Consider the following 23460-nt stretch of genomic DNA (forward strand, 5'->3'; position numbering starts at 1 on the left):
ATTTCTTTGTTCTTTCTGATTAAAATTCCTAGAATTTCAGCACATAAAAGAAAAATATAAGGTGATAAAGGATCCCCTTGTCTACAGCCTCTTTGAATCTGAAAGAAATCTGATAAAAAACAGTTTTGGGATACTGATGAGCTTATATTTGTGTAAAAAGTCTTTATCCAAAGTTTTATAGAGGGTCCAAAATTGAAAAAGTCTAATACTTCATTTATGAATTTCCATGATACCGAATCAAAAGCTTTTTCAAAATCTATGAGAAGGAGAAGACCTGGCAAATCATTTACCTCTGTATAGAATAAAATATCATATATGAGACGAGTGTTTTCTCCAATATATCTTCCAGGAATAAAACCTGTCTGATCATTGCTAATAATAATGGGTAGAACAGATTTGATACGCTCTGCTATACAACTTGATGCTAGTTTATATGTTGTATTCAAAAGACTTATTGGTCGCCAATTTTTCATAAACTGTCTAGGTTTATCACCTTTTGGTAAACAAGTAATAATACCCTGTTTTTGAGTTATTGATAATTCCCCCCTTTTGTAACCATAAATTATAGATCTGAAAACAAATTTTCCTACATCTGTCCAAAAGAATTTAAAGAACTCATTTGTAAAGCCATCTGACCTTGGACTTTTCTCATTTTTCATTCTACGCATAGCTGTTGTCAATTCATTATAAGTTATCTCCCCTTCTAAAGATTCTTTTAAAGTATCATTTAATTATTTAATATCAGAATCAGGTATTTCACTATTAAGATTTACTTCACTCAAGCTTTCTGTTTTAGTATACAGTTTTTTATAGTAATTTTTGGCCTCTTCTTATATTTTATCTTGTTTACAAATTGTCTCCCCTTTTTCATTAACTAGTTTGGGGATGGTTTTATTTATAAAATGTTTAGTTTCCATATTAAAAAAAAAACTAGATGGCTTTTCCCCTTCTTCAATCCATTGCATTTTTGACCTGATATAGTATCCCCTCATTTTTTCTTTCCTTATTATTCTAAGATCGGATTTATGGTGTTCAATTTCATTTAATATTTCCTCTGTTAAGATGCTTTCCTCTAATTTCTGAATTTTTTCTGATAATATTTTTTCCTCTTTATCTCTTTCCTTCTTTTTATAAGATGCATAGGAAATAGTTTTTCCTCTGATTTCTGTAAGTAAAATTTCTAAAAAAAAGTTGGTCATTTATTGTAAAGTGGATGTCTAAATCATTAATTTCTTCTAACGTTTCTCTATTATATATTAATGATGCATATTGGTCTTTTACTTTAAGTATAGTGTCTTTTATAGTTTTGGAGTATTCAATATCATGTAAAAGTGAGTTGTTAAATTTCCATAATCCTTTTCCAAGTATGAAATCATTCATCTTCAGATTTAATATTATTGGGGAGTGATCTGATCTATAGCTGTTGTGATTTTGTACATCAACTACATTTTGATTAAGGTCTTGGGATATTAAAAAGAAGTCTAATCTTGCTTGTTTTATGGGATTAGGTTTTCCCAATGTGAACTGTTTTAAATCTGGATTAATTTCCCTAAAGGGGTCTGTTAAATTATAAAGATCTTTTAAGTCTAGAACTTTCTCCTTAGCTTTTGCTTTTTTACTCTTTTAATCTATTGTTATTTCTAATTTGTCTTCTGTTAATCTTCTTAATCCTTTAATTGCTTGTGCTTATATATATTGTTATTGTTTGTATGTTACATACATTTAGTTTGGAGTTTGTTGTGCGGTCTTGCCGGACTGCTGAAATAAAAGTTTAAGGAGCGAAATCTTTCTCCTTGATTTTACATATAGTCGAATAGCCATTTCACCCGGCTATATCATCATAAGCAACAAGTTGATTGGAATTCAGCTTCATCAAAAACTACCTTGACCAAAAACTTTAACCTGAAACTCCCACTTTCATTTTCTATGTTCAATGGACGGTGGAATTGGGGTAAAAAGTCTAGTTTGGCTTAAAATTAGAAAGATCATATCATAAGCAACAAGTGTACTAAGTTTCAAGTTGATTGGACTGCAGCTTCATCAAAAACTACCTTGACCAAAAACGTTAACCTGAAACTCCAACTTTCATTTTCTATGTTCAGTGGACCGTGCAATTGGGGTCAAAAGTCTAATTTGGCTTTAAAATTAGAACTATCATATCATAAGCAACAAGTGTTCTAAGTTTCAAGTTGATTGGACTTCAGCTTCATCAAAAACTACCTTGACCAAAAACTTTAACCTGAACGGACGGACGGACGGACGGACTGACGGACGAACGGAGCCACAGACCAAATAAAAGGCAAAAATGATTTTAAATTTTTTAACAATCCACCATTAAATGGCAATGACTCATATAAGAAGTCATGCGATAATTTAAATGTATTTAGACAGAAGGTAGATAAAAAAAATGTTAACATTTCTATGCATGCCAGATTTTCTCTAGCGATAGCAGTTTTCAAGAGACACAGTTGGACATAATTTTTAAATCCACCAAAAATGAGTGTGGCCAAGTTTAGTTTAGATACTATATATACAGCTATTATAAAAAAAAAAAAGAAGATGTGGTATTATTGCCAATGAGACAACTATCCACAAAAGACCAAAATGACACAGACGTTAACAACTATAGGTCACCGTACGGCCTTCAACAACGAGCAAAGCCCATACCGCATAGTCAGCGTTAAGACAATGTAAAACAATTCAAACGAGAAAACTAACGGCCTTATTTATGTAAAAAAAAATGAACGAAAATCAAATATGTAACACATAAACAAACGATAACCACTGAATTACAGGCTCCTGACTTGGGACAGGCACATACATAAATAATGTGGCGGGGTTAAACATGTTAGCGTGATCCCAACCCTCCCCCTAACCTGGGACAGTGGTATAACAGTACAACATAAGAACGAACTATAAAAATCAGTTGAAAAAGGCTTAACTCATCAGATGGACAAACATACAAGTGGACGTGGCCCGGTACTTGTACATCCCGACACAAAAAGACACAATGAACAAATCTGAGAGTACTCGCAGTTATCTGACAGCTAGTCCAAAGCCATTAACAACTAATAAAAAAATCATGCATCTAAGACTAAAAGCTAAGTCTGCCTCATATCTTGACTTACATCTAGAAATTTACAATAATGGTTGGTTGAAAACAAAACTTTACGACAAAAGAGATGATTTCAGCTCCCCAATTGTGAACTTTCCATTTCTATGAAACAACATGCCAGCAGCGCATGTATACAGAGTATATATCTCCCAGTTGATACGATATTCCCGGGCTTGTATTTCCTATCATGATTTCCATGATAGAGGATTGCTACTCACAAGAAAGCTATTAAATCAAGAGTTCCAAATAGTGAAGTTGAAATCATCCCTTCGTAAATTTTACGGACGCCATCACGAGTTCGATGGCGGTTATGGAATAACCGTTTCAAAGATGATATCGGATATGTTCCTTAGGTAGCAATAAACAGTTAGGAAAAAATATTAAAATTTGCCCTTATAAATTTTACCATCCCCTTTTCATTGCTTTCTTGGAATATCAAGCTTACTGTTTGTGTCATATATGGGCATATGTATGTAATCAGAATCTTCCATAGATTTTATATCCAGTATATAAAATGGTAAAATATAATTGCTATTGTGTGTATCCATGGCAACAATCTGCATTTATTTGTTATAAAATATTGCAAAAAGGGGGGAAAAGATGTCACTGACATTGAATATTTCCCCAAAATTTTACCAAGGATTTGTACAGGAAGACAAATCCTTGATTTAACTAAAAGTAGAATGTCTAATTTTGGTTGCTAAGGACTGTAAACAATAAAATTGACATGTATTGTCATTCTTAAACACTTAATTTCCTCAGAAGTTGATTTATAATCTAAATATCAATAGATTTGTAGCATGAAAAGTCTTAAATTATACAATTCTGAGCTTGGTAAGTATGTCATAAGGTAGCAATAAACAGTTAGGAAAAAATATTAAAATTTGCGCTTTTAAATTTTACCATCCCCTCCCTTTTCATTGCTTTCTTGCAATATCAAGCTTACTGTTTGTGTCATATATGGGCATATGTATGTAAACAGAATCTTCCATAAATTTTATATCCAGTATATAAAATGGTAAAATATAATTGTTTTTGTGTGTATCCATGGCAACAATCTGCATTTATTTGTTATAAAATATTGCAAAAAGGGGGAAAAAGATGTCAAATATTTCCCCACAATTTGACTAAAAGTAGAATTTCAATCGCTTGAAATAATACCTTTTCTGAAACTTTGTACATATATCATTCAGCAAATCCAAAGAAAATCATATGTCTTTTATCTCATTTTTTTGTAAAATTGCGTCAAAAACTTCGTGTAGAAAAAAAGTGTTTGTAAACATTACATTAATTTCTGGAGCGATTGCCGGTCTAGCTATGAAAATACGGATTGTCAAACAGAAAACAGCCCATAAAACATGTAAAAATAATCTTGATGCTCTTATAAACCATCTTTGGAGGCTAAATTAGCACTCAGCTGTCTAAAAATGAATTTTATTACACAATAACTTTCCTATTTGAAAAATCCACAGGGGCCAAAATGCGAAACTAAACTCCTAACTGTGTATCTCTACCTTAATAGTAAATATTTTTTTAAATCCTCCCTTTTAACTTGTTTTCAGTGTTCTCCTAGCTAAATGGCCTTTTATTTTTGAAAATTGGTTGAGTAATGAATATTTTATAAAGGTTAGCAGTTGACACTGAAACGCGACAAAAACTGATTTTTAAAGAAAAGTGCCAAGTCAAAGTGAAAATCTTATCTCTACCGCAATTTATAGCAAAATCTTAAAAACTATACCTCTTTTGTCAGTTTTTCAATGTTGAAAATCTTTATAAGATCTCTGATGATGCAAAATTGTACAAAATTAAGCAATTTCAAGCATAAAAATGGTAATCTTTATGCTTATTGCATACCAAAGACTTGATTAATAAACTTGGTGATAGGGAATCACTGATATAATTTCTTACATCTGATTTAACTATACATTTAATATATGCCAAAATGTAACATGAAATCTTGATAAAAACAATAATTTGTTATATTCGCAAGAAAAAACCCAACGCGTTCAATACTTAGGCTACTACATGCAGTCCAATCCATCAGAAGCAAGAGTTTAAGCTGATAGAGTACAAATGTAAGCCTTGTGTCAAAAGCATAATGCCCCTCTACTATCGTCGGTGGGGCATAAAAAGGGCAATTACTTCAATTACAAGTTGACTAATGATTTCGACTTATTTGTAGATCTTGACTTGGTGATCATTTTTTTTTTTTTGAATTTTTTGCTATTCAAAGTTTCTCTCATTTATATATGTCTTTTATATAATTTTAAATTAAAGGCAAAAATGATTTTAAATTTTTTAACAATCCACTATTAAATGGCAATGACTCATATAAAAAGTCATTATTTTAATATGTTTAGACAGAGGGTAGATAAAAAAAAATGTTAACATTTCTATGCATGCCAGATTTTCTGTAGCGATAGCAGTTTTCAAGAGACACAGTTGGACATAATTTTTAAATCCACCAAAAATGAGTGTGGCCAAGTTTAGTTTAGATACTATATATACAGCTAATATAAAAAAAAAAAGAAGATGTGGTATTATTGCCAATGAGACAACTATCCACAAAAGACCAAAATGACACAGACGTTAACAACTATAGGTCACCGTACGGCCTTCAACAACGAGCAAAGCCCATACTGCATAGTCAGCTATAAAAGGCCCCGATAAGACAATGTAAAACAATTCAAACGAGAAAACTAACGGCCTTATTTATGTAAAAAAAATGAACGAAAATCAAATATGTAACACATAAACAAACGACAACCACTGAATTACAGGCTCCTGACTTGGGACAGGCACATACATAAATAATGTGGCGTGGTTAAACATGTTAGCGGGATCCCAACCCTCCCCCTAACCTGGGACAGTGGTATAACAGTACAACATAAGAACGAACTATAAAAATCAGTTGAAAAAGGCTTAACTCATCAGATGGACAAACATACAAGTGGACGTGGCCCGGTACTTGTACATCCCGACACAAAAAGACACAATGAACAGATCTGAGAGTACTCGAAGTTATCTGACAGCTAGTCCAAAGCCATTAACAACTAATAAAAAAAAATCATGCATCTAAGACTAAAAGCTAAGTCTGCCTCATATCTTGACTTACATCTAGAAATTTACAATAATGGTTGGTTGAAAACAAAACTTTACGACAAAAGAGATGATTTCAGCTCCCCAATTGTGAACTTTCCATTTCTATGAAACAACAGGCCAGCAGCGCATGTATACAGAGTATATATCTCCCAGTTGATACGATATTCCCGGGCTTGTATTTCCTATCATGATTTCCATGATAGAGGATTGCTACTCACAAGAAAGCTATTAAATCAAGAGTTCCAAATGGTGAAGTTGAAATCATCCCTTCGTAAATTTTACGGACGCCATCACGAGTTCGTTGGCCGTTATGGAATAACCGTTTCAAAGATGATATCGGATATGTTCCTTAGGTAGCAATAAACAGTTAGGAAAAAATATTAAAATTTGCCCTTATAAATTTTACCATCCCCTTTTCATTGCTTTCTTGCAATACCAAGCTTACTGTTTGTGTCATATATGGGCATATGTATGTAAACAGAATCTTCCATTAATTTTATATCCAGTATATAAAATGGTAAAATATAATTGCTTTTGTGTGTATCCATGGCAACAATCTGCATTTATTTGTTATAAAATATTGCAAAAAGGGGGGAAAAGATGTCAAATATTTCCCCAAAATTTGACTAAAAGTAGAATTTCAATCGCTTGAAGTAATACCTTTTCTGAAACTGTGTACATATATCATTCAGCAAATCCAAAGAAAATCATATGTCTTTCATCTCATTTTTTTGTAAAATTGCGTCAAAAACTTCGTGTAGAAAAAAGTGTTTGTAAACATTTATTAATTTACATTAATATCTGGAGCGATTGCTGGTCTAGCTATGAAAATACGGATTGTCAAACAGAAAACAGCCCATAAAACATGTAAAAAATAATATTGATGCTCTTATAAACCATCTTTGAAGGCTAAATTAGCACTCAGCTGTCTAAAAATGAATTTTATTACACAATAACTTTCCTATTTGAAAAATCCACAGGGGCCAAAATGCGAAACTAAACTCCTAACTGTGTATTGCTACCTTAATAGTAAATATTATTTTTCAAATCCTCCCTCTTAACTTGTTTTCAGTGTTCTCCTAGCTAAATAGCCTTTTATTTTTGAATATTGGTTGAGTAATGAATATTTTATAAAGGTTAACAGTTGACACTGAAACGCGAAAAAAATCTGATTTTTAAAGAAACTGCCAATTCAAAGTGTAAAATCTTATCTCTACCTCAATTTATAGCAAAATCTTAAAAACTATACCTCTTTTGTCAGTTTTTCAATGTTGAAAATCTTTATAAGATCTCTGATGATGCAAAATTGTATAAAATTAAGCAATTTCAAGCATAAAAATGGTAATCTTTATGCTTATTGCATACCAAAGACTTGATTGATAAACTTGGTGATAGGGAATCACTGATTCAATTTCTGACATCTGATTTAACTATACATTTAATATATGCCAAAATGTAACATGAAATCTTGATAAAAACAATAATTTGATATATTCGCAAGAAAAAACCCAATGTGTTCAATACTTAGGCTACTACATGCAGTCCAATCCATCAGAAGCAAGGGTTTAAGCCGATAGAGTACAAATGTAAGCCTTGTGTCAAAATGTCTAATTTTGGTTGCTAAGGACTGTAAACAATAAAATTGTCAATCTCAAACACTTAATTTCCTCAGAAGTTGATTTAGAATCTAAATATCAATAGATTTGTAGCATGAAAAGTCTTAAATTATACAATTCTGAGCTTGGTAAGTATGTCATAAGGTAGCAATAAACAGTTAGGAAAAAATATTAAAATTTGTCCTTATAAATTTTACCATCCCCTCCCTTTTCATTGCTTTCCTGCAATATCAAGCTTACTGTTTGTGTCATATATGGGCATATGTATGTAAACAGAATCTTCCATAAATTTTATATTCAGTATATAAAATGGTAAAATATAATTACTTTTGTGTGTATCCATGGCAACAATCTGCATTTATTTGTTATAAAATATTGCAAAAAGGGGGGAAAAGATGTCAAATATTTCCCCAAAATTTGACTAAAAGTAGAATTTGAATCGCTTGAAGAAATGTCTTTTCTGAAACTGTGAACATATATTATTCAGCAAATCCAATGAAAATCATATGTCTTTCATCTCATTTTTTTGTAAAATTGCGTCAAAAACTTCGTGTAGAAAAAAAGTGTTTGTAAACATTTATTAATTTACATTAATTTCTGTAGCGATTGCTGGTCTAGCTATGAAAATACGGATTGTCAAACAGAAAACAGCCCATAAAACATGTAAAAAATAATATTGATGCTCTTATAAACCATCTTTGAAGACTAAATTAGCACTCAGCTGTCTAAAAATGAATTTTATTACACAATAACTTTCCTATTTGAAAAATCTACAGGGGCCAAAATGCGAAACTAAACTCCTAACAGTGTATTGCTACCTTATGTCGTAACTACAATACTCTTTCCCTTTTCACGAATTTGACCTACCGAGTTAGACTATTTACCGGATTTGTAATAACATAAGCAACACGACGGGTGCCATATGTGGATCAGGATCTGATTACTCTTCCGGAGCACATGAGATCACCCCAAGTTTTTGGTGGGGTAGGTGTTGCTTAGTCTTTAGTTTTCTATATTGTGTCTTCTGTACTATTATTAGTCTGTTTGTCTTTTTGTTTTTAGCCATGGCGTTGTTAGTTTATTTTTATCTATGAGTTTGACTCTCCCTTTAGTAACTTTCGTCCCACTTTTAGTTCCGATTGGCTCAGTAGTTTCAGAGGAGATTTTTGTAAAACTTAACAGACGTCAAACGACTTACACCATGTGATGAAAAATTCTCACTAGCTTTTATGAGTCATTTTAGCTTATAAATGTGAAATGAGATAAAAAGCCATTTATGCATATATATACTTACCGCGATATATCTTCTATTTTTGCTCGCGATTGTTTTAATCCTTCATTTAAATCATTGACTTCTTCCTGCAGTTCGCAAACTTTCATTTCTTTCTCTTTTATTCCATGTGACAGTAGTTCTATTTCGCTTAACTTTTCTTTCAAGATACTGAAAAAAATCAAGACAGTGTAAAGCAATAAGTGTGTCTTTAAATAAATATTTAGATATTTTAGAGTTGATTTTCTTTGGCATCATTTTTTATTTTTCCAAAAACATACTAATAACGGATTTAATAATCTCAAAGTCAATTTCAAGTTTACCTTCAAACTACATTTATTTAAAGCAATTGTAATGGTCTTTACTACATTAAAGTTCACTTCCCACATTATTGTGATGCCATAAATGTCTTCTTTTTCTCTTTTTTTTTTAACTCGGATCAGGAATATGAAATTTCGAAAGCCCTAGCTTTGTAATAGCAGAAATCTGTTAGCGCCAAAAAATGCGACCTCAATCCCAAAATTCATTTGGGCTTATGCTACGGTTGGTCCAATTGTTTTCAAAATACATATTTGTTTTTCGTTTATTGTTTGCATAGTTGATGATGTGTTGTGCCTGTCACGTGTATGTAGTTCAGTATTTATCGTTCAAACTTGGTTCATGTCTGTCATATATGTTTTCCGTAATGTGTTTTGTTATAAATAAGTCCGTAGTTTTTTTCAATCGAGTGTAATATTCTTCATGTCGGGACATTTTATAGACGACTACACGGTATTGTTGAAAACCGAACGGTTGCTTACATTGCTTACAACCACTTCATTTGAACGTTGGTAGATATTTGTCTCATTGTCAATCATACACCACATCTCCTTATTTCTATATACACATACATGTACTGTTGAATGTTCCAGAAATAAAGTAAACGACTATTTGTTTTATTATTGTTCCTATTCATTGGCAAGTATGTTAACGATATATCACCATATTAAGTTCTTTCATGTTACACGCATTGTTAATCCTGTTAACCATAGCGGTATTACATTTTTTTGTGTGCTAAATTGCTAAGACAACGAGGTGTTAAATGAGTTCATAAAAAAATCTAAGATCAAAATATATATATATATATATATTCCGGACCATATGAGTATTTGGACCATACGTGTATGGTCATGACGATCATATGAGTATAATACTCGTTTGGTTATTAAAGGGCCGGACCATATGAGTATTTTTTTCAAACTACATTATAAACGTTTCAATAATACAAAAAAAATATCTAAAAAAACAATGATGTTACATGACTGTTAAATTACGTAAAAATTAGATATTGATGCCATATTTAGTTTTCATAGGTAGTTACATTCTTGCATGTAGGCTTGGGTGACATTTAGTACCACACGGTATCATAGCTTTTTTGCATTTGCGAGTCTTGATAGTGCACGATCCTTTTCAGTTTTGTTTGCGAGTGAAAAGCTAGTCTTTTTGTAGCAGCGTATACTGTTACCGAGGTCTTTGGCCATTCTGATCTCTACGGTGTTAATAAAAAGCTTTCCTCTACGGTGTTTTTAAGAAGTTCTAGATCTAAAATATCGAAAAATGACTGCAATACATCATCTTCCCAAGACATTTGAAATAAACTATGTTACTTTCCAGTATCTTCTTGTGTAAAAGTTCATTAACAAATTTTTGGAATTCAATTATTTAAAGTCGACATATTTCCATTTACCCATAATAACAAATCGGCAATGGTCATCGGTAATGACCATCGGTATAAAATGTGTTTATTATAGTTTTGACAAGAAAGTAAAATAAACTTTGTGAAACTTCTAATTTTTATTTAGCTAAACTTTTTATCATAATATAATAATAAAATTACCTACACGATAGCGTCTTTTTAATGAACGGTCAAACCATATGAAGAGTTTAGAAGTATTAATAGTAAGTTGTAAAGCTAGATTCATACTGCCGATCAGATCAACTCGATGATCCCGATTGTCCAAATTTCCACGACCAAGCTCAACCAAATTCTTGATCGGGCCCGTTAACGACTTCTACCCGACCGCTATCCGACTGTAAACGACCTTAACTCGACCATTCACGACTCCTTAATGACGCCATCCCGACTCCATCCCGACAACAAAATGAATACTTATTCCATAATTCCGATCAATTCACGATCTGTACACGATCTTTACTCGACAAGCTAGACCAGATCGACTTGATCGTATATGGGTTGTAGGGATAATCGGGAATTGGTCGGGTATGCACATTTTTAGTATAAAAACGTCCGATTTTTTTCCCCGCAGCTTCGGAGTGGGCATAAGTGTTACCCTTGTCTGTCCGTACGCACGTACGTCCCAACATGACCCTTTATAATGTTTTATATGCTAGCTGGGGCATTATTACTGTCCCATGGATACATTTTCCGTTTATTTGGTTATATTCAGTAAAAGGTCCGAGTAAAATCATACATTTAAAACATCTACATAGAAATAAAGCAATTGGATTTGTGGGCAAGGTGCATCTTCGCTCTGGAGAGGAGGGAAGTGGATCATAACCCTTGGCGAGCGAAGATGGGACAAGGTGGTAAGAGCTCAGAGAGACGGGTTTTAAAATAGCTGTGACGGAGCTTGTAGAGTGCATAGAAGACGAACAAGAAGATGTACACAGCAACGGGCGCCGATAAATCTAGGTGGGGCAATGGCTGACACGACGACCACTGTGTGGGCTGTTTAAGAGACTTGAACTAACCCAAAAAAAGAGGAACCCAATGCTTATAAAAACTTCCTCATAGTGGACACTGATATGTAATGGTAGTTTTATTGATCATTTTTGGAAATGACACCACAAAATGAGAGTTGTCACTTGATTAGTACATTAATATGTTAGATAGCAATCTACATTAACTTTACCATCTACATGTCCTTGTTTTCTTACAAATAAAGCGTACTGTTTGTCAAATATATTTGCATAAGTATATAATCAGTATTTTTCATAGATTTGATATCCAGTAGTTGAATGGTTAAAGATATTTATTTTATTTTTGCTGTATGGCAACAACCTGTATGTATTTGCCAAAAAATATTGCAAAAAGAGGGCAAATATGTCGCATATTTCCCCAAAATTTGACCCAAAATAGAATTTCAATCCCCTGGAGTGATAACTTTTCTAAAACAGTTTACAACTTTACATATATCTATTAAGAGATCAAGAGTGCATTTCAAACGATGTATTTCTTTCTAACTTTAACAATTAAATCAATTACCTAAACATGTTCTTGCTTGTCATAACTCAAAACATTATATTGTCTAAAATACTCAATATTTCAATCCCCACTAACCAAACAAACGATGCATTTGTTTCTACTTCTTTTACGTTTAACAAACTATAACTTTCCAGTATCTTCTTGTGTAACAGTTCATTAACAAATTTTTGGAATTCAATTATTTAAAGTCGACATATATCCATTCACCCATAATAACAAATCGGCAATGGTCATCGGTAATGACCATCGGTATAAAATGTGTTTATTATAGTTTTGACAAGAAAGTAAAATAAACTTTGTGAAACTTCTAATTTTTATTTAGCTAAACTTTTTATCATAATATAATAATAAAATTACCTATACGATAACATCTCTTGATCCGAATGTTCCAAGGTGGTGGATGTGTATTTTACCTGTGCGACTGAAAATTGTATTTTATGTGGTGGAGGCATAACATTGAGAAGATTCAAGTTTATTAGTGTTCCCAAACAATCATAACTAGCCAGAAACTATTATTTTACATTTAAAAAACGTCAATTCCTACATTTTAAAAGTCTGTTACAAGTAAATTTTTCCCGACACTTCTGCACGAGAAAAAATGGCGGCTTTTTGAAGAAAAAAAAAACCTATGCTAAATCAATCTGGTCTTTGGCGATCTGCAATCATTCTATTAATTAGCCAGTTTATATAACATTGAATACAAGAAAACTTCTCAATACTATTGCATTGTTGACATTTTAGTGAACCTGTATTTTAAACTGTGTGGTTTTAAACAGCAGAATTATATTGAAATTTATCGAAGTGATTTCTAGAAACAAGACTCAGTTTTAGATTTTATTCGTTTTATCCTACATAAACAAATTTCAATCGGAGGATTTGAACAATTCATATAGCATTATATAACATTTTATCAGTATCAGTAGGCAACATAATTGATTGCAGCCCATCGAAACATACAGAAAAGAATGCAGAAAATCTAACAACAAGTAATACTCTTTCAAATACCAACAATTCCACTGAGCAAGATCAAAATGAAACCAGTGCAAATTCCGAATTTCACAAAATTAAAATGAAAGAACTTCGACAACTAGAACAGAGACTGCGGAAAAAAGATGAACAGTTGAAGCTGAAGGAGACTGCTATTAATGAAAACATTTCAGAGAAAACGAAAGTGTTGGATAGACTATTTAAAGCTGAAGCAAGAAACCTAGAGTTGGAACAGACCGTAAAAAATCTATTCACAAGAATTGAGACACTAGAGGCCTATAAGACTACACAGGGAAACGGTGGGACTTTCCACAGTATCCCTAACTCAGAAAACAATGTTAGTCATGATAGTACCTCAAGTGATAAACTCATAGTGGGAATTAGAGACAAAGTCACCAACTATGTACTTGGTAAAGTAGATGAAGAACTCAACAAACTTCTCAACAACAGCTGTAATAGATCCTCGAATTCTGAACAGTTTGATCCAAGTCAACAATCGTTTCATCAGCAAAAATCATTTATGCAACCACACCAATACTCTCCAAATCAGCATTCAAATCAACCATACGTTACAACTCAACGACCAAATCATCAATTTTCATCTTATGACCAACCTGTTTTTCACAATACATCTCATGTGCTACCAAGTCATCAATACTCAAATGCTTACTACCAATATGATCACATTCAAAACAGGGAACAAGATATAGAAATTAATCACTCAGTTAACTTTCACCCTGACCTCAACGATGATAGAAACATATGTAAAGAAAACTTAATTGAAATACTTCCAACTGAACAAAAGAAAGTTAACAACACCGAACTTTTACACTCAAATGAATCATACAGGAATGATAAAGAAGTGGTTAACAATCAACAGAGTATAGGAAAAAGTGATCCCAACTGGTTCCACATCTCCCTCGAAGGTGAACCCATAAGAATGAAATAAACAATAGTGACATGCATTTTTTATACCAACACAGCCTCGTCCGTCCAAAAATATAACAATAAAACCTAGACCCATAGGAGAGAAGGCTAACAACTGTAAATATGTATTAAAGATTTTAGATTTTAACTGTAAAAACATTTTAACCTGTGGCCCACTATTTGATGAATTAAAAGACTCTATTGACATTTATCTACTTCAAGAACACTGGCTCTTCCACTGTCAGTTAAAGATGTTGAATGACATTCTACTAGATTATAAGGGTGTTGGTAAAGCAGTAGACTCCAGTGACCCAATTACTCCATGGAGAATGCCAAGAGGCTATGGTGGGACGGCTATACTTTGGAAGAAAAATCTTGACTCCATAGTCACTCCACTGTCAATAGGGAATAATCGAATACAATGCATTGAGATCAATGGTGACCAAATTTAATAGTCATTTCTGTATATTTACCTTGTAAAGGTTCAACAAATAGTCAAACAGAATTTCAAGAATGTATAGATCTATTGAATGAAATATTGACAACCTATGAACTAACACACCAAATAATAATAGGTGGTGACTTTAATGAGGAAATCTTTGGATCCAATGATTCGATAAGACAGAAATATATAGTGTCATTTATGGACGAACACTGTCTAAGTACAAAAGATATTGGAAAAACATTCATTAGCGCTAATGGGAGTGATTGTACTGCAATCGACTATATACTCTTTCAAGAAACTTTTAAGGAATCAATCATTAATATTAAGAAATGTGAATTTACTGGGAATGTTTCTGACCATTATCCTCTCCTTTTGTCTCTGGATTTCGAAATAACTAAGAGTTCAAATACAAAAACAGAATTTAACCAGAAAATGAAAGTTAAATGGGATAAAGCAGACCTGTCCAAGTACACTGAGATAATTAATGAGGGACTTATTACATCTCTACAAGACATAAATACAAAAGTTGATATAGAAACAGGTTTTCATGATATAACTGCTGTAATAGCTAAAGCCACCAATGAGATCGCACAAAAACCAAAAACTCGAAAGAATAAACCTAAATTAAAAGTAATGTCTGACGAAATATTGAAAGCTATTAGGAACAAGAAATCAGCATTTTATTATTGGAAAGCAAAAGGACGTCCAACTGATAGTTTAGATCCTTTTCTTCTTGAAAAGAAAATTACGACACAGGAATTGAGAAAGATTTGTAGACTAGAAGTTGCACAAAAACGCATACAAGAAAGAAATGAAATTATTGAAGCAAGATCATCAAACAAAACTCTCTTCTATAAACTTATCAACAAGCAACGTGGAAAATTATCCAGACGTATAGATGAGCTTAATGTAGGAGACAACATTTATAACACGCCAGAGCAAATAATGGAGGTTGGAAAATACATTTTGGACAATTAGCAGAAAACACTCTTGATGAAAATTTTGATTCAAATTATTTAAAGACTACAGAAAAGGAATATAAAAACATCATTGAACTCTGCAGTGAGCAATTTATACATGTTGATGTAACACAGGAAGAAATTCTAAAAGCTATAAACAGTTTGAACCGAAATAAAGCAGCAGATTTCTATGGCATTACAGCTGAAAATATTATCCATGGAGGTGTCAACCTTTTATCATATTTACAAACTTTAATCAACAAGTCTTTTGAAAAACATTTTATTCCTGATTCACTCAAAATTGGAACCCTCTTTCCGGTATTTAAAAATAAAGGCGACTGTAAAAATGCGAAAAACTACAGAGGAATTACTGTAACACCAACATTCTCAAAAGTAATCGAGAAGATACTAAAAATTAGAGAGAACTGTAAAATAATAATATGTCAAAATCCTTTACAAAGAGGTTTCACAGAAAATTCATCACCATTACTTTGTGAACTTATAGCAGAAGAATTTGAAAGGGAGAATAAAGATCTTAAACGCCCAACATATATAGGCCTTCTGGATGCAAAATCTGCCTTCGATGTCGTGGTTCATGCAAACTTAATTAAAAGACTTCATCAATATGGTTTTTCCAATCAATCAATCTTATTGATAGACAATCTATACCAAAATGCAGTTTCATATGTCAAATGGGACAATAGCTTTTCAGAAGATTACTTTAAAATAGAACAAGGTGTTCGGCAAGGCGGAACTCTCAGTGCCGACTTATACAAACTTTATATAAATCCTCTTTTGAATTTTCTATGCGACTCTGGACTAGGTGGAAAAATTGGAAACATTAATTGCTGTGCACCGACCTGTGCAGACGATGTTGCACTTCTTGCCTGTAACCCATTGGATATACAAACAATGGTAGATATTGCCGTCGATTTCAGTAAGCGCGAAGGATACCATCTACAACCTTCAAAAAGCGTAATTTTACCTGTAAAAAGCAAAGCTAAATCTATGGAAACTAATTTAGGATTTTGGAAATTGAACGATACTGTAATGCCAGTAGTAGACAAAGCTTCACATATTGGAATAACAAGATCTCAAAACAATTCTGCACAAACAACTGTTGAAGAAAATTTGAAAAAAACCAGAAGAGCTATCTACAGTCTAATGGGAACTGGTCTGCATGGGGAGAATGGTCTTGATCCCGAAACATCAATTGCAATGTTGAGAACCTATATTCTTCCAATACTTACATATGGGCTTGAAATTGTGATACCAAAAGGCAAAATTCTTGACAATTTACAGATCCAATACAAAAAATTACTTAAGCAGATTCTTTCGCTAAATATTAATGTTGCTGATCCTGCTGTGTACTTAATATCTGGTTTATTACCCATAGAAGCAGAAATACATTTAAAAATCCTTTCAATGGTTGGAAATATTGCAAGAGCAAATAAAAACTCATCTGAGTGGAGGCTAGCAGAAAGACAACTACAGATTAAGAGCTTTGACAGTAACAGCTGGTTTATAGATATGAAAAAGACCTGTATCAAGTATAATCTAGAAAACCCATTATCACTACTTTATAATGAAATGTCAAAAGGAAAATGGAAGAACATGACTACAACAGCAGTACATAAATATTGGACGACAAGAATTAATGAAGAAATAATGTATTACTCCAGCTTGAAATACATCCCAACATCATCATTTAAAGTTGGGAAAATTCATCCTTTGGCTTTAGCGAATAGTGCTAATCAAAGAGACATTAACAGAATCCCAATAAGAATAAAAATTGCAACTGGATCCTACATTCTACAGACGAATAGAGCAGCTTACAATCAAAACAACGTTGATCCAACTTGTAAATTATGTGACCAGGCAGAAGAATCTTTATCACACTTTTTGCTGTGTTGTAGAGCACTAGATCAAATTCGTACACCAATATTGAAAAACATTATATGTAAATGTAGTGAGCTTCTTGCTTTGCAACATTCTAATATTCAGCTAGACATTATGCAACTAATTATTAATCCATTCCACTATGCTGGCAGTGTTGAGTCAGAAAATGATATAAGCTGTAGAATTGAACCTCTGTGTAGACAATTAATATATAATTTACACAATAAGAGATATGAAATACTTTCAAAAATGGACTTGATAAGTAGTAGGAGGAAGATGAACTTTAAAGTCAGTTAGAAAGGTCAAATAGGGTTTTTGCAGATCGCCTAGGCTAAATTTTAATAAATAGAATTATTATATTCCTATTTTAATAGTATACAGACAATTTTTATCTTTTACATATATAAAAGGATAAATAAATATCGTAATTTGAACTGTGAACTGTGTACATAGTGCTCATACTGTAAATATATTGATGGATTAATATTCTATACTATTGCGGTGGTGGAACTACTTTTATTGTTTTACTCCATATAACGGAGGTGTGCCTATATTGGCAGAAATTCATTGGATACAGATACAGATAGCGTCTTTTTAATGAACTGTCAAACCATATGAAGAGTTTAGAAGTATTAATAGTAAGCTGTAAAGCTAGATTCATACTGCCGATCAGATCAACTCGATGATCCCGATTGTCCAAATTTCCACGACCAAGCTCAACCAAATTCTTGATCGGGCATGTTAACGACTTCTACCCGACCGCTATCCGACTGTAAACGACCTTAACTCGACCATTCACGACTCCTTAATGACGCCATCCCGACTCCATCCCGACAACAAAATGAATACTTATTCCATAATTCCGATCAATTCACGATCTGTACACGATCTTTACTCGACAAGCTAGACCAGATCGACTTGATCGTATATGGGTCGTAGGGATAATCGGGAATTGGTCGGGTATGCACATTTTTAGTATAAAAACGTCCGATTTTTTTCCCCGCAGCTTCGGAGTGGGCATAAGTGTTACCCTTGTCTGTCCGTACGCACGTACGTCCCAACATGACCCTTTATAATGTTTTATATGCTAGCTGGGGCATTATTACTGTCCCATGGACACATTTTCCGTTTATTTGGTTATATTCAGTAAAAGGTCCGAGTAAAATCATACATTTAAAATATCTACATAGAAATAAAGCAATCGGATTTGTGGGCAAGGTGCATCTTCGCTCTGGAGAGGAGGGAAGTGGATCATAACCCTTGGCGAGCGAAGATGGGACAAGGTGGTAAGAGCTCAGAGAGACAGGTTTTAAAATAGCTGTGACGGAGCTTGTAGAGTGCATAGAAGACGAACAAGAAGATGTACACAGCAACGGGCGCCGATAAATCTAGGTGAGGCAATGGCTGACACGACGACCACTGTGTGGGCTGTTTGAGAGACTTGCACTAACCCAATAAAGAGGAACCCAATGCTTATAAAAACTTCCTCATAGTGGAAACTGATATGTAATGGTAGTTTTATTGATCATTTTTGGAAATGACACCACAAAATGAGAGTTGTCACTTGATTAGTACATTAATATGTTAGATAGCAATCTACATTAACTTTACCATCTACATGTCCTTGTTTTCTTACAAATAAAGCGTACTGTTTGTCAAATATATTTGCATAAGTATATAATCAGTATTTTTCATAGATTTGATATCCAGAAGTTGAATGGTTAAAGATATTTATTTACTTTTGCTTTCAAACTGCCCACACAGTGGTTGTCGTGTTAGCCACTGTCTCACCTAAAATTTTCGGCGCATGTTGATGTCTACACCATCTTCTACGTCTTTTGTGCACTCTACAAGCTCCGTCACAGCTATTACTCTGTCTCTCTGATCTCTTACCACCTTGCCAACAAATCCAACTGCTTTATTTCTATGTTGATATCTTAAATGTTTGATTTTACTAGGACCTTTTTTTAATATAACCAAATAAGCGGAGATTGTGTCCATGGGACACCAATAATGCCTTAGCTAGCATATATAACATTATAAAGGGTCATGTTGGGACGTACGTGCGTACGGACGGACAGGGTAATACTTAATGCCCACTCCGAAGCGGCAGGAAATAAAAAAATCGGACGTTTTTATACTAAAAATGTGCATACCCGACCTATTTCCGATTATCCCTACGACCAATATACGATCAGGTCGTGTACAGTCAGATGGCGGTCGGGTAGAAGTCGTAAACGGGCCCGATCAAGAATTTGATTGAGGTTGGTCGTGGAAATTTGGACAATCATCCCGATTGTCCAACTTTCCACGACCAAGCTCAACATCGAGTTGATCTGATTGGCAGAGTGAACCTAGGTTTAACAGAATGTTAATTACCCCGACCATACGCGTACGGTCGGACCATATGAGTATATACCATCGAGTGTGATGCGATGTTTAACCACTCGAGCGTTTTAAATATTTAAAATTTAACTGTCGAGAGTCACTGTGTATCATCGCCACCGGAAATTTGGTACTAACGAAACGGAGAGAAATAGAAAAAAAAAAGTAAACAAGTTGAGAATTCATTCAATTTAAAGCATTTCCACTCATTTGATGAGGATGCCGCTTAAGAAATGATTTTCTGATATGTAATTCTTGAAATTATTAGGCCGATAAGAACAAAATTGTGACAAGATTTTGTGTTATACTCCAAAACTTGCCACTTAGTACCGGGAAATTACGCGGAGGTCGATCGTCCTCTGCCGCCCCATTCTCAAGATATTGAACTGTTTTTCATTATTTTTCCAGACACGTTTGTAGATTAGTATAGTGTGGCATCATATTTAGTGATTTTTTTGTCAAAAAGATGTGTTGTAAAGAATATGGACAAAAACATTGTTTGTTTATTGTACGGCGAATTGCAGGACGTTGTATGGCGAATTGCAAAATAACAACTTTTGTCTGTACGGCGTCTGGCAATATATTTTAATTTTAAGATAAAATTAATCACTTTAGATAATATTAAGTGACGATATTTTGTCGACATCAAAGCTTTACAGGCTTACAAATATACAAAATAAACTACAAATCAAATATTATAAAATATATGCCGTTAATTTGTTCAGAAGTCGTCGTTTCATACCGCCATTCGACTTTGTACAAAAAGGTTTTTTTTCAACCATATTATTCTAAATACATTCATATATCGTTATACTACTAACGACTGTTGTCTTATTTGTTTTAAGGGTGAAATTTTGTATGTTTAATAAAAAAAAAACCCGCCCATTCATCTTTTGTTGGTGCTGGGTTTTTTTTTAATATAAACAGTGGAGATGTTGTATGATAGCAAATAAGATAACTATCCATCAGGATCAAATAAAGTGTATGTAAGCAATTAGATGCTATCGTACGGCCTTCAACAACGAAAACTCGTACCTTATAGTCGGCTATTAAAAGCCCCGACATGAAAAATGTGGAAGGATTCAACAAGAAAACTAACGACCTAACTCATAACAAAACAATTTATGAAAAACAAAAAATATGATAGAGATGAACAAACGACATCCACCGAACTACAGGATCTAGACTTCGGACAAACTCATAAAGTATGTGCTGGGTTAAATACATTGTTTACTCTTTTAATTTCTAAAATAATTCATTTGTAAAAAGAAACTTTAGTTAAGAAAATACTTTGTTTTCATTGAAAGTTAAGAGAATTAATCGTGAATTGTGTTTCGAATTAATGTTCTTGTTTCTACTTTAGTTTCAGCAAATTTAATCAATCTTTTTTATTTACAGGGGGAAATAATAAAAGATTGTTGCTAAGGCTGCTTGGCTTAAACTTAAAGGAGTAGATAGAGGGTTAGTGAGAAGGAGTGTATTTGTCTGAACTCTCATTGTAGTGCATTTTCAAGATTATTATGTGAAATATTTCTCATTAAATTTTAATGTGATATTGTGCCAATTAAAATTATATAATAACAGCCGATTTCAATGAGTGTGTGGCTTAATGTAAAATCTTTAGTTAGCTTGCTTGGTAGCTGAACCGTGAAGTCATTGTTATCTAAGGTATAATGCCCTCCTTTCGAAGTAGTCTAGTCCTACAGACAGATATATTTGTTTTTCTGTCGGACTAGTCTACTCTACAGGAGGGTAGTTTACCTATAAATCTAACAATGACATCACGGTTCAGCTAACAAGCAAGCTAACTTAAGATATTACCTTCTTTTTTTTTTAGCTACACACTAATTGAAATCGGCTGTTATACAAGTAAGACTTGCATTTGCGTTCAAAGATATAGGAGCACGTGATTGTTTGTTTTCAAACAGTCACCTTCTCTGTTTATATTTCCTCAACTTTAAAACACTTTCAAACTCTTAAATGGTGCACATGATGTTACTAATTCATTTATAATTTATGACTGAAATGTGTTGTATTCTGAAATTGACATGGTTGAACTAGATACGACAACCGTTCATGCTGGCTGTTAAATCTCCTCCCTCTCGAAAATCACAGTGCCAGCCGTTTGCTTCTTTACAAACGAAAAAAAGAGGTTCATGGAAGAGCCTACACAAACGATTTTACACTTATACTTATCGGTCATAGAAATTACCTCAATTGTCCTATTCAGAATCGAAATAATTGATGCAAGCTATACTTTATTGTAGTTTTAACATGGGTAGGCATTATATTCGTGTTATTTTAACCCTCACTATCGCTCGGGTAAAAAATAATCACGAATATAATGCCTACCCATGTTAAAACTACAATAAAGTATAGCTTACATCAATGAAGAATGAAGTGAGATTGCTGTTAGCCAATCAAAATAACGTATAATAATGAAACATACATATAATGTTATTATAAAGATATGGATCTCGGCCTGATCAGATGTGTTTCAAAATAAACAGTTATCCCTATGTTTGTGTGTGTGTAAATAATCTAATCTTTAGATAGATGATAAAATTAAAATAATTTTTATTTATATGAAAGAACAAGTGCAACTTAAGCATTTCTGGATGTAAAAAGGTGTACCCGACTTATTCTTTCACGATATAAATTAAGTAAATTACCGATCGATTACGGTATTTTAATAAAACTGTTTACAAGGTCAAATAAATAAGTGAACGCTATCAAATCAACAGTTGTGTTTTCGTGGATTTTTCCAAAAACATTTATGAGTATGCACCGCCAGGATTGAATCAAAGCGCTGTAAGCACTGTAGGCAGTTAACCAAAAACCAAGGCAAACATAATTATGAAAACTGTGGCAATGTTGCTTCAATTTTTTTTTCAAGATTTAAAAGAACAAACATTAAACATTCATATATAGTTGTACATTTATGTTCATTTAATGAATTAAACATTAAGGCAAACAGTTCATATTTTATCAAGGTTTTCAATAGCAACGTATATATCAAGTATATTTTGTTTCATGGTTATGAGTCTCGAGTTAGCAGTGGTACAAATTCGCAATGATTGCAGTTCTTCTAGTTGATCGTAATTGTTCGTATTAGTTGACTGTTAGTATTTCAAGTTGACTTTAGTACGAGCTTGTAAAAGTATGAATGGACTTGCTTCCCTAGAAAGAAAACTGAGTTCTACAGTACAAAAGTTATGAGACACAAATCAGACAAATGTTTACTACTACAGGGATCAATAGTGAGGTCTGACTGACCATAGTAAATGTAAATGACTCCCACCTTCAACCCAAGTCTATGGTGTCTAAGTTTGGAATAAAATGACAGGTGTTGGGTCTAGCAAAGTGATATGCATATGTGACGCCTATGAGATTGACCTTGTATGTCATTCAATCTTTTTGAAATGACAAACAGGAATGAATATGGTTTAGGAGTTGGTATCTCAATCTTTTACAAGTTCTCAAAACACAC

At 33.2% G+C, this 23460-nt stretch overlaps 1 protein-coding gene across 2 annotated transcripts in view; it reads right to left on the minus strand.

Moving 5' to 3' along the window:
• Nucleotides 1–23460, minus strand: part of LOC143084876 (heat shock 70 kDa protein 12A-like) — a 62077-nt gene that overhangs the window by 32948 nt on the left and 5669 nt on the right. For both annotated transcript variants that reach the window (XM_076260929.1, XM_076260930.1), the window contains exon 2: nt 9128–9274. In XM_076260929.1, coding sequence (XP_076117044.1) covers nt 9128–9274 — 147 coding nt within the window. The remainder of the gene's footprint in view (nt 1–9127; nt 9275–23460) is intronic.

This window comes from Mytilus galloprovincialis, chromosome 8 (genome assembly GCF_965363235.1).
Source record: "Mytilus galloprovincialis chromosome 8, xbMytGall1.hap1.1, whole genome shotgun sequence".
NCBI lineage: Eukaryota > Metazoa > Mollusca > Bivalvia > Mytilida > Mytilidae > Mytilus > Mytilus galloprovincialis.